We start from the raw sequence: 13,459 nt of genomic DNA, 5'->3' as shown, positions 1-13,459 counted from the left end.
CCAAACTCATATTCCTTGAAATGTAATTAAAAAAGAAAAGTTTACCTTAAAATTATCAGTGAGAGCCATACTTTATGTCACTTATTTTATGACCTTATATAATTAAAACAAAACAAAATAATGCATGTGACATTTTATCGGTTGGGGAGAAGTTGGTTTGCAAATGATAGAAATACAAAATAACTGGCTTAAACCAGCAATTTTCAAGCCCTGTGCCCCAAGAGGCACCTGGTGTGCTGCAAGAATTCTTAAAAGATGCAATCAATACCTGATTATTTTGTTAGAGGCACTGACTTATTTTCCCTAATTAAAAAAAAAAAAAAAAAGACAATAGCTAACACTATAAGAGCTATCTGGCCTGCATGAATCAAAATTATACCTTTTTTTTTTGTCAGATTGAAAAAAATATAATGTATTTTTGTGTGTGCTGCAAAATGTTAGTAATTAGTTTATGTGTTGCCATAACATGAAGGAGGTTGAAAATTGCTGGTTTAAAGTAGTTAATTGACATCTTCTCTCTTACAAACGTAGTGCAGAGGAATGTAGTCCGAGGTGTGGAGGGCTGTTTCATGAAGGGCAGTTTCCCGGGCTGTGTGTTCTCCACCATCTTCAGGGCAGGGTTTTGCCTTGCAGTCAGCAGCGCAGACGAAGGGTCAGAGGAACACGCTCCCTCTGTAAGGGCATGTCCTCTCTGTGCTTTCATCTCCTAGGGCGGGGCTTAGTCACATGACCAAGCCTGACTGATCATGTTTTTGTACATTGTTTTTTCATGTGTGCAGTGTGAGTGCATATTAGGCACTTTTATCCTAAGCTTTTGTATTGCTCTAACCCTTGGAATTACTTCATTTGATTCATGTAATAGTAACTTATTTTATTTACAGTGTTTGTTTTTCAAAAGGAATATGAGTTTGGTTCTGTTGACTTCCTGTTTTAGTCATTTGAGATTTTTGCCTTTTATCTATTTTATCAGGCAAGGTTAGGGGGCATTTGTGTTTTATGAGTATGACATGCTATTAATTAATTATTCCATTCCATACCAGAAATTAAAATTTTATTTTTTTCAGTTGTCCTATTATAAGCATAGCCTAAAATGAAGCATGAATCTTGTGAAAACAGTGAAAAGACAACAGTAATGCTATTTCACAGTTAAATTATATAAAATTTCATTATTGGAGTCATTAGCTAAATTAGCCAATTCGATTAGGAAATTTGAATTAATGCAAAAGTTCAAATATGGCTTCAAACCAATGCTAATTAATTTCACTAAAAAAATTGAACATGAAAAATTTATAATATTTTATCTCTGAGGGAGAAAAAACATTACTTTTAAAAAATACACATATTAAAGGGTAATCGAGCAAAATTCAGAAAAATACCCCAGTTTAAGATGAACATGATATCTTTGTTAGTAATTGGGTCTTAGGGATTATAACTTTGATTTTGTGAACCATTACCTGTAAACATTGTTATCTGATTTATCTTGATTACTAAGTACTTTTGCCCAGGGAATAGCCAAACTATTATTACAGAAGTATTCTAAATAATATAATCTTAATTTTAAGTCCTTAACTTTTCAGTTTCCAAAATGCCTCCTAAACAGTCATTTAATTCCACGAAGCCTGTTATCACTGCTAACATGCTGTTCTCTGTAACCTGAGTAGATAAAAATGTTGTCCTCTGCAGCTGGGGGTTTCCACAGCTTGCTGTGTCTGGAACTTCCTTACCTGCACTGTCTACTTCTCTTGGAGCCTCACCTGACCTGTCACCTTGGGAAGGTGTACCTTTTGTGGGTTCCCAAAACACGCCATGCTTCATTTACACTGCATTGTGATTCTTTGCTTGTCTGTCTTCCCCTTGAGACAGTTCCTTCAAAAAATATTTATTCATTCTTTGGTGATTGTATTCTCAATGTTTAATATGTTGTAATGGTGATACATGTTATTCAGTAATGAAATCAAAACAAGAAACCATGCAACTATCTTTTTGTGTTTCGATCGTTTTTTGTTGTTGTTGTTGTATTTTTTAAAAGAAAGACTCGTGTGTTTTTTTAATATAGATTTTATTGATTTTTTACAGAGGGGAAGGGAGAGGGATAGAGAGTTAGAAACATCGATGAGAGAGAAACATTGATCAGCTGCCTCCTGCATACCCCCTCCTGGGGATGTACCGGCAACCAAGGTACATGCCCTTGACCAGAATCGAACCTGGGATCCTTCAGTCCGCAGGTTGAAGTTCTATAAACCAGTTAGGGCTGTTTCTGTAGTTTTAAAGGTACATGACTCTAGGTAGGCCACACCGTTTCACCTGTGTTCTGCATATTTTTCAGCTTAATTACTGCAATGCCTAGTCTTGACAAATATACCTTTCATTTGATGTACTTTCTCAATAACTTTTTATTACCTTAGATTTCAACCTTTTTAAAAGACCTTTCTGAGAACCTGAGGCAAAGGTAGCTTTACATGAATATTTGTGTTTTGCTAGGACTGTTCAGAGGGCAGTCTATTACAGGGACACACTGATCACTAATGTTTTGTTTAGATGTACTGATAGTGGTGGGGAAGGGCATGCTTTTCCTTTTTAATTTTTAGAAAATTTTATTTTTTATGAAATTATGGTAGATTACATTTTTATTAGAAATTACTTAATCCCTGTAGTTCGCTTTCTTTTTATAATTAATATTATTGGGGTAACATTGGTCAACTTGATCATATAGATTTCAGGTGTGGGTTTCTATGTTATAAGATCCATATATTGCACTGTGTGCCCATCACCCAAATGTCTTCTTTCTTGTATTTTTTGTTTTTTTTTCATAGTTCATATATGTGATTGAGATGAGAACTTATTTCTTATAATATTACTTCAATTTCTCCCCCCAAAACACTTTAACTTCACATTAATGTAGTGTATACCCCACTCTCATTAGTTGAAAGGCAACTTCATATAACTTGAATAAAATTATTTCCCATTAGGTTCTTGCTTGATGGTATATTAAAGTGTGTTCTTATTTTTAATACTATAAGCCAAGAAACCAGAAGATTATATTGATCAGCATGTAAACAAACTATTTCATCAACTTTCAACAGTCATTTGGTATGAGTGATCCAAAAAGACACAAATCCTGCTTATAGTGATGAGGTTGCTGGGCTTGAATTGTAGCACACTTCTTACTAGCTATGTAACCTTGAGCATGTTGTTGAACTTTTTCTTGCCCAAGGTTCATCATCTATAATATGGAGCTGGTAAGAATAACCTACCTCAGAAGATTATTGTTGAGTAATAAATAAATTAACATATGTAAAATGCATAATACATTGTAAGTATTCAATAAGTTTAGCTAGTATCATTATTACCACCATAATTATTACAATGTGAACAGTTCTCTCCTTCTGTCATATCTTCAGTAAAATAAAGAATAGGTTCCGTAAATGTGGAGAAGAGCAATAACAGAAGCTTGTTTGTCATAGTGCTAGGACTGACCTAAATTCTTCCAGACCTGCCAAAATGGCATTTAATTCCTTCTATGAGCAACAAAACAAGTTAGTGTTATGCAAAAATCTGGAGAGTTTCAGAGCAAAGGAAACATAACCTGGTATGCATCTATCTAGAACTGAATTACTTTAGTTCTTTCCTCTTTTATTTTTCTTCTTGAAATAGCATGAGATTTAGTATGAGAGAACCTGCTCCAATCCTGCCTTTGTCTTCTTATGAACCACGAGGCCTAGAGCTGGCTGGTAAATTCTCTGTGGACCGCTCTTTCTTCCTGTGTAACACGGGGCCTCTGATAACACTTTTTATTGCTGGCCAACTGCTGCTTTCTTTTCTAGCTGCTGCCATTGTCACTTTGACTCTGTGAACCTTTGTCCATCACTGAACCTTTGTCCAGTGGTGTTGGTCCTCTGTCCCCTAGTAGCTTGAGCATCATCGGCAGGTGCATTTCTGTCTTTTTCACATTTGCAGCATGCAAACTAGGGCCTACTAGATGCTCAATTAAATTTTTAGCCATGATAAATTAGTCACAATAGCCATTTCAATTGGTTATACTCACTCCGTTGCTAACTTTATTCAGATGATAAAGAGGATGATGCTCTAATTTAAAGAGCCACATTATATGATTCTGTACACTTGCCTGCTACAAATCTCCATGTGCGTATTTTGCTCCAAAGGATAAGCAGGCCGGACAGGATTGTCTAGATCTGGGTACCATGCCAATTATTTTTTTCCTCTTCTTTGTATATTTTATGAGTTGGAAATTGACAGGAATATTATGCATCAGTACTGGGGAGGCCATGAGGCTGAATACATATATCAATTTTCAAAGTTTATGGACTTCCAGCACATTGTCAAAGAAATGTGCTGATCTCTCTTGCTCTTTCTGACTAGCCTAACTGCATATTTGCCCTTTAGAAATGTAATTATGTGGAGACTAATTAGTGGGCTATTGCAGTTATTTAGGTGATAGGAAAGATAAAGGGGCTCTGACTGCCATAAAGATGAACTTTGAGGGGCAGAATGAAGAATCTTAGAAAAGAAGAGTCTGCAGGCTTTGGAGACTTTATAAAACATGGGATTTTGAGGATAAGTAAAAGGTCAAGAGTGATAACCAGGTTTCTGATTTTAGCAACCTGATGGTCCCAATTATTGAGGAGATTTAATTTCTTTATTTTCATTGGGAGATACTGTTTTTAAGATTTGGTTGTATTGCTTTTGAAATTCCATTGAGCACCTAGACTGACGTGGCTCAATAAACTGTTGAAAACAGATCTGAATGTCAGGAGAGAGAACTCAGCATGTGAGCTGCATGTGTTCATGATGTCATTAGAGACAATATGTATCATGAAAAAAAAAAAAAGACTTTAAGTCCTATGAAACACCAACTCTCCTTAAAGCATTGGTTCTCAACCTTTCCAATGCCATGCCCTTTAATACAGTTCCTCAACCATAAAATTATTTTTGTTGCTACTTCATAACTGTAATTTTGCTACTGTCATGAATCGTAATTTAAATATCTGTGTTTTCCGATGGTCTTAGGCAACCCTACTAGCAGTTTTCGACCTGTGGGTCGCAACTCACAGGTTAAGAACTGCTGCTGTAGAGCCTAAGACCGTCGGAAAATACAGATATTCACATTACAATTCATAACAGTAGCAAAATTATAGTTATGAAGTAGCAACAAGAATAATTTTATGGTTGGGGGTCACCACAACATGAGGAACTATATTAAAGGGTCAAGGCATTGGAAAAGTTGAGAACCAATGCTTAAAGGACTAAATGAATAAGAGGCACTTTCTTCATTTTCTGTAGGATGGTCCCGGTGATAAAAGAGAACGAGGGGGGACTGGTTTTTCAGAAACCAAGGAAATGCAGTTTTAGGAAGGAAGATGGGTTCAGTAGTCATAGGGGCGACAGTTGAATGAATGGGTGGTTCACATCATCGTCTTATTTTTAAAATGTCATTAGTAGAAATTTCATTATGACATTCCATGGAATTCTGGGAAAGAGCCGAAACTGGATTTAGGGGTAAATGAAAGTTGAGCCATTGTACGTGAACACCATAGACTTTCTTAAAGGAAATCTAATGGAAGAATAATAAGAAGCAGTAGTTGGAGGTAGATGAAGGAATGAATAAAGGTTTTAAAGTGGTTTTCCTCTGCCTTTATATAATACTAACAGGCACATGAACATTTTTTGTGGACTTAAAGGAAAGAAAACTGTAATGCAGAAAGAGGTGGAAGACACTGAATAAAGAGTCTAATGGAAAGATTTGAATTCCTAAAAAATGTAGAAAGAAGAGATTAAATGACATTTTTCCTCTGGTGTCATTAGCCTGTGTCAAAGGAAAAACATCTCTTTATCTGAATCTCAAAGGAAAATGATGAAGACAATTAACTTTGTAGATAAGTTTCTAAAATGAGATAATGTAACAGTATATGAGCTAGTTAACTGGAAAGCATTTGTCACTAAAATTATTATTATAAAGGGTATTATTCCTTTTTTGAGAAGTATGTGGGTGTTTTCTCTTTATCAAGTTTACCTATTTTTAAAGGTAAAAGAACATTTTCACAAGTTCTTGGGTACTGCAGAAAACTGCTCTTTGTTCTCAGCAAGAAATATACCCTTAACAGCAAAGCATATCAATTTCATGATCAGATTAATTGTTAAAATTTTGTAATGAAAATGTACATTTATGTATAGATGTAAGATGTTCATGTGCTTGGAAATGGTTTACTCTATTCAAACTATTTTTTTTATTTTTATTTGTTCATTATTTTAAAATGTTTTTTTATTGATTTTAGAGAGAGGAAGGGGAAGGGAGAGATAGAAACATTAATTGGCGATCTCCTGCATGCCCCCGTCTGAGGGTCGAGTTCATAACCTGGGCATGTGCTCTGCCTGGTATTGATCTGTGATCTCTTTGTTCCCGGGTAGACACTCAACCACCAAACCATGCAGGCAGGATGACTTTTTACATTTTTTATTTGTTGACCCTATTACAGTTGTCCTTTTTAACAAATGGTATTAGAAATAATTATGAAACTCCTTTATGCTAATGACAGGAGTGAGCAACTTTTAATTTCAAAATGATTTGCTTTAGATATTTTTAATGAGCCCATTAAATAACAAACTGAGGATTTAAAAATACTCTCTAAAATGATAAGCTTTTATCAGTAGCCTTCTCATTTCTCAAAACTCCATTCTACCAGCCTTTCAAAAGCCTCAGCAGCTGGCATGTAGAATCTGCAATTTGTGGTTGATAACAGCAGTGCTCAGACCCCAGAGAGGTGCCAAATGTCTGTAAGATACTCGCTGATTACAAGAGGAGAGGGATCGGCCAAAAAGGCCTCTGTGAGAGCTTTTCAACTAAGTCCAGTGCCTGACACTGTATTTTCAGATATATGATTATAATTGATTCTCAAATAGGTCATGAGGGCGGGGTTTGGAATGGGTGGGGTAACCCATGTGGCCACTGCCCATGGGCCTCCTAGGCGTGTGGGGTGTGGAGTCTGAGGGTCTGTAGTGAACTGAAAAGAGCCCAATATTCTGAAATAAGGAAATAACCATGTGGATAGTCTTTAATCTTTCTCTTTGTGTCTTTACGGCTTCTGATTCAATTCTGACTCTCTCCTGTGGACCTAGATTGCACTTTGTCTTTTGGGCAGTCATGGACGAGTATTACCCAAACAATATGGCTAGAGAGAGAGGCATTTTATATTTAAATAAATACACATATAACCACATATGCATATATATGTATTTAACTTTGGTTTCTTTTCTGAAATGATGAAAAAAATGTGCATGCTCCAAGAAGAAATGTAGGTGGTTTTTCTGTCCAGTGGGAGAGAAAAGATTGTGGGAAAGAGAAAAGTTCAGTGAGGATAAAGTGCTTTTTGAAAATACTTCTTTTAAAAATATATATATTTTCATTGATTTTAGAGAGGAAGAGAGAGGGATAGAGAGATAGAAACATCAATGATGAGAGAGAATAATTGATCAGCTGCCTCCTGCATGTCCCCTACTGGGGATGGAGCCCATAACCCAGACATGTGTGTGCCTTTGGCTGGAATCAAACTTGGGACCCTTCAGTACACAGGGTAAAGCTCTATCCATTGAGCCATACCAGATAGGGCTAGGCCTGGAAATACTTCTTAATACTGCCTGATGCAACATACATGCAACTGATACCTCTCTAACATTTTCTCCCCTGAGGAATATTTTCCTTCTATTTAGAATTTATTTTTATAGTACCAGGTCAGCATTTTTATGGCCCCTTAACCATTTTTATTTTCAAAACATAAAATAAAAATTTGTGGTTTTGTGTATAGTAACACGGTCCTATCTCCAAATTTCTCTTTCCTCACGCAGAGGGTTACTCCTGCAGGAGAACAGCAGGTTTGCAGAAGCGCTACATTATTATAAACTGGCGATCGGGAGCAGGCCTACCCTGGCTTGTAAGTAACAGTCAAGTTTTTCTTTTTCTTTTTTTTTTTTTTAGTGTTTATTTTTAAATATCTTTTTCTTTTCCTCTTTATGCATGAAAATTATTTCTTTGACTTACAACCCCATGGTGCTCCTGTTTTGAAAACTGGCCAATCAAATTATAAGCCTCTAACAATTATCTCTCTCATTTTAATCATGTTTTGATATCAGTTTATTATTTCTTAATATGTTCAGATAAATACAACTTTTATTCATCTGGATTGTAAGTTTAAAATGTTTTGAACTTTTTGAGAACAGAGACTATTCAAGGTATTTTTCAGTGGTACCAACACTTCTTATTATCAATATATTAATTGTTCCCATATGTATTTGTTGCTTAAATATTTATATCTTGGTTTCTTTTAAAATCAGAAATAATCCATAGACAGTAAATTGAAATAAAGGTAACTTACTGCAGTGTTTTTCAACCTTTTTTGGGCAAAGGCACACTTGTTTCATGAAAAAAATCACGAGGCACACCACCATCAGAAAATGTTAAAAAATTTAACTCTGTGCCTATTTTGACTATATATAAAGTAATTCTCTTGAATAGGAATCAAATAAACACAAAGAAAGTATTTTATAATTACTTTATTATGAAATATTAAGTAAACAAAATAGTGAAAAATTATAAAATTCTTGTCTTGTCTGCACCTACGGCACACCAGGCAACAGCGTTGAAAAACGCTGACTTACTGTATCCAACGTGCACATAATCTTCTTACATTTATATTTCCATGTTTTTCTCTCAGCTGCATATTTAAACACCGGCATTATTCTGATGAACCAAGGAAAGACAGAAGAAGCCCGACGTACATTCCTAAAGTGTTCTGAGATCCCCGATGAGAACCTAAAGGACCCTCACGCGCATAAGAGCTCGGTGACCAGCTGTCTGTACAACCTGGGAAAACTCTACCACGAGCAGGGACACTATGAGGTCAGGCCCAGACCTCTCTCCCCTTTTCCTTCCTTCTTGTTCTGATCCCGTCTCAGTGCTTTCTACCTTATGATTTCATCACTATGAGCATTTAAGAAGCTAATGTTGTTTTATTGAAAGAGTTTCAAGATGAAATTCATCTGGGGGTGGGGGAGCCCTCTGCTAAAGAACACTTACCACCTAGTCGGTTTGGCTCAGTGGATAGCGTCAGCCCATGGACTGAAGGGTCCTGGGTTTGTTTCCGATCAAGGGCACATGCCTCCACTGCAGGCTCCGTCCCCAGCCCTGGTAGGGGTGCATGTTGGAGGCAACCAATTGATGTGTCTCTCTCATGTCAGTGTTTCTCTGTTTCTCCCTCGCCTTTCCACTCTCTCTAAGAATCAATGGGAAAAATATCCTTAGGTGAGGATTAACAAAACAAACAGCAAAGAATACTTACCAGATTTCTTTTTGTGTTGTTAATCCTCACCCAAGGATATTTTTTCCATTGATTTTATTTTAAAAGAGAGTGGAAGGGAGAGAGGGAAGGAGGAAGGGAGGGAGGGGGGAGGGAGAGAGAGGGGGAAAAATAACATATATATATATATACACACAAACACTAGAAAAATTCATTTTTCTAGTGTTTAAATTAAAAAATCTATGTGAACTGAAATTTTATATTAAAATAAAAAAGCTTTGTAATATTCAGCTACTTGTGACACTAAATTTTTATCTGGCCTTCTTCACTCACTGGGTTGAATATTTTTATTCATGAAATCGTAGTAGTATGACATAAAAGTACAGCTGAATTATTTCCCTCCAGTGAACCATTTAGAAATAGCAATGGAACTTTGTAATTTTGAAAGGATGTTATTTTATTTTTGGTGAATATTGTAGTCTTTCACCTTTTTGTTGTTGTTTGTTTCTTAAATTAGGAAGCCCTTACTGTATATAAAGAAGCAATTCAGAAAATGCCAAGGCAGTTTGCTCCACAGAGCTTGTACAACATGATGGGTAAGTCAAACCTTAATATTTCAATTGCTGTTTCAGGGACCTGTGGGGAAATTAAAACCTGTGCTTCTGTTAAATCAAATTCTAATAAGTTATAGCATTGATCCTGACTAGAAAAGTCTTTATTCACAATTGGGTGTCACATTCAGATTTTCACATAGCATACTTCTTCTAAGAAGAGCAAATACGTGCATTATCATATTGATTCTCAACAAATTGTCCAGATTGCAGAGATCTTATAGGGGCTCACAGCTTTTTGGGGTATTCAGAGTTAGCTGGATTCTGGAGATTGAAAAAGATGAATAAAGTCCACAGATTTTAGTGAAGTTATCAAATTCATGATACTTTTTAATCATGTTACTTGCTTAAGCAGAAGATCCTCAACAGTAAACATGCTGTGATGTAGAGATGAATGCTTTTTGGTGCTTAACCGATGGGATTAACAGAGTCAATTTGTATGGTTTTCATTGATGAGGCCTTGGATCTTCATAGGTTTTTTTCTGAGTTAGCATTTTAGAGTAAAAACAATCTGTGAAAACAGCAAATGTGCTACAACAATTATTTCTTTTTCTACATTGGGTAATTACCTTAATTTTCTTATTAGAAAGTATGCAGGCTAGGACATTGATTTTTCTAAGTGCAAGAGCTCAAGAATTAGAATTTCTAATAAAATATTTATCACTTTCAATTGATTTGTGACTGTGAATTGTCACCTCAGCTATTTGATGGTCAATGGAAGCTGTTCATTCAGCATGTGACTCTTGGAAAGAGGCCCTGAATTTAAGGTGCTCTGCTGATTGGTTAATGTTGCTGTTTCCAGATAAGGGAGGGAAGAGAAGGGCTTGCTTTTGTCCTCAAGTCAAATATATATATATATATAACCGAAACCGGTTTGGCTCAGTGGATAGAGCGTCAGCCTGCGGACTGAAAGGTCCCAGGTTCAATTCCGGTCAGGGGCATGTACCTTGGTTGCGGGCACATCCCCAGTAGGGGATGTGCAAGAGGCAGCTGATCAATGATTCTCTCTCATTGATGTTTCTAACTCTCTGTCCCTCTCTCATCCTCTCTGTAAAAAATCAATAAAATATATTTTAAAAAACAAACTATATATATATATATATATATATATATATATATATATATATATTTTTTTTTTTTTTTTTTTTTTTTTTTTTTTTTTAATCCAGAGCACAAAATGCAAACTCATATTTTTCTTTTTATGAAACTGGTTAAGTTGCTTACTATTTCTAGGCTTTTCTCGTGCATATAAAAGTAATGAGACAACATGGTCTCTAGGATTATTTTATGTTTTTGGTTTCTATTATTTGAGAGATTTGAACACTAGTTTGTATAGCTTGAGTACACACACGTTAAAAAAAAAAAAATCTAAATCCTCTCAAACTATAGAATATGTGCCTGGCCTAGCCAGTGTGGTTCAGTGGTTGAGAATTGACCTATTTACCTGGAGGTCTTGGTTAGATTCCTGGTTAGGGCACATGACCAGGTTGCAGGCTCAATTCCCTGTAGAGGGCATGCAGGAGGAAGCTGATCAGCAATTCTCTGTCATCATTGATGTTTCTATTCTCCTTTTCCCTCTCCTTTCCTGAGAAAGAACAACAACAAAAAAAGAATATATGCCTGGCAAGGACACACACTTTCCCTTTTTTCTAAATGACAGAAATTTAAGAAATAGTTTAGAGACAGAATAAGGCAAGGGTCAATAAACAGAAAAAAAATTATAATTTGGAAGAGGTTAATATATTCATTCTGTGTCTCTGGGACCCCTGCCCCAGTTAGCCTGTGCAGCCGTGGAATAATTCAATGCTCATATTAAAAAGGACATTGGAGTATTTCTAGTTGTTGCTTCTTTTTCTCTTTGCTATGATTACTAAAAGCTAAAATTTACCTTCATTAAGTGTACTTTTGCCCTTAAACTCTTATAATTTAAAACAGTGCCTTATACTATCCATCAGTCTATCTACTCAGATGAAATGTACATGCCCAGGAAGTGTGTATTTAGAATGTTTAGATTTATCAGAATTAACTTTTAAACATTAATACTGGATGGTTATTTCTGTCAAAGTGAACACTAAAAGAGTAATTTTTACTAGTTTTATCTAAAGAGGCACAATGATTTTAATTTATGATTTTATTCTTAATGCTGATGCTTGGGAAGGCCATTATTTCCAATTTCCCTCAATTATGAAATATGATGTCTTTCTTTAAACTGGGAAGGGACTTTGGGATACTTGGTAACAGACTGCATTTGGCATCTTGATTGTTAATAGGAAGTGTGGCGTTCACTAAGTTAGTGATTTCAGAAAATCCATTCAATTATTTTATGTTAATTGATTGAAAACTCAGCTGATACCTTGGGATCTGTCTCTCTATGGTTACCTGGTTATGCAAATATTGAGCACACACAGGCAATGGAAGATAAGTTTGCCCATGGGGTTATTGTTTAGTCCTTTGTCTTATTTTCCATTATAGAAAGAGGCAGTAGCTTTGCCCAGACTCTGAAAAGCACTCTAACCATTTTCAAGGGGAGAATCCCAATATAATTTAAAATTGCAGATTTCTCCCCTAATTATTGTGGTTCCCTTCTGTTCAATTTTGTGTGAAGGTCTGTTATCTGACCAGGCTTGTAGTTTCAACTATTTATGAAACTATAATTTTCTCAGAGAGTGAGTCCACCACCTAACCAAATGGGTGAAATCCTCTGAGTGTTTGCTTTAACTCCTAATACATTTTGATTAGCTTCCATTTGACAAGGAAAAAAAAAAAAAAAAAAATGGCCCAGGAGATAAACTGCCTTATCAGTTCATCAGTTTCATTAGTCTGTCAGCATGTGCTGATTATCCTATCAAGTTTATCAACAGCCTTGAATGTGTTTTCTCATCCTCACATTTACATATTATTAGTGCCCTTCAGGGATCAGTGATGGATTATAATGTCTGGCTAGATTTAACCTGTAAGTATTCATTTTTCTCATGGCTCATTCATTTCCCCTTAATGACCACTTTCTGCAAACACTTGTGTGTATGTATACAAAGATTCTTTTCCATCCTGCTTTTTCTTTTATTTGAAGGTTAGGAGAAATAAAGGAATATTTGTGAAAAAATTACAGTCACATTTGAATGTTATTATTAGTTTAATAACTCAATTTACTGCAGTTACTCTTTAAAAAACAACAACATATTATACAAAAACACACTAGTTCTTTGCACTTTCCCTTCCCTTGAACATTTTATGAAAAACTTTTATCACTCTCTATTCCATATGCTGATAGTTGACTTATTCTGAATACCAAATAAACAAGTATATTTTCCCAATTGTGTATTAATAGAAAAACACATTTGATTTATTTCCCAATTTAATTTTTTGTATATTTTATTCTAAGATTGCTAATCTTTACTCTGGCAGTTCATAAGTAAGTTTTTAAAAACTATTTTAAAATATCTTCTCATTATTCTGTTTGATTTCATAAATCCTAGGTGATTGAATAATGACAATTGAGAAGTATCATCCCATTCAAAATTATGTAAATTATAAACATAA

At 35.3% G+C, this 13,459-nt stretch overlaps 1 protein-coding gene across 1 annotated transcript in view; it reads left to right on the top strand.

The window, feature by feature from the left end:
* TMTC2 (transmembrane O-mannosyltransferase targeting cadherins 2) overlaps positions 1-13,459 on the top strand; it is a 401,251-nt gene that overhangs the window by 249,999 nt on the left and 137,793 nt on the right. The window contains exons 5-7 of the mRNA XM_084877291.1: positions 7,861-7,946; positions 8,727-8,911; positions 9,826-9,904. Coding sequence (XP_084733417.1) covers positions 7,861-7,946; positions 8,727-8,911; positions 9,826-9,904 — 350 coding nt within the window. The remainder of the gene's footprint in view (positions 1-7,860; positions 7,947-8,726; positions 8,912-9,825; positions 9,905-13,459) is intronic.

Source organism: Pipistrellus hanaki (genome assembly GCF_964339955.1).
Source record: "Pipistrellus hanaki genome assembly, chromosome: 3".
Classification (NCBI taxonomy): Eukaryota; Metazoa; Chordata; class Mammalia; order Chiroptera; family Vespertilionidae; genus Pipistrellus; species Pipistrellus hanaki.
The sequence above is the reverse complement of the archived record's forward strand: the minus strand, read 5'-3'. Positions and strand labels throughout refer to the sequence as shown.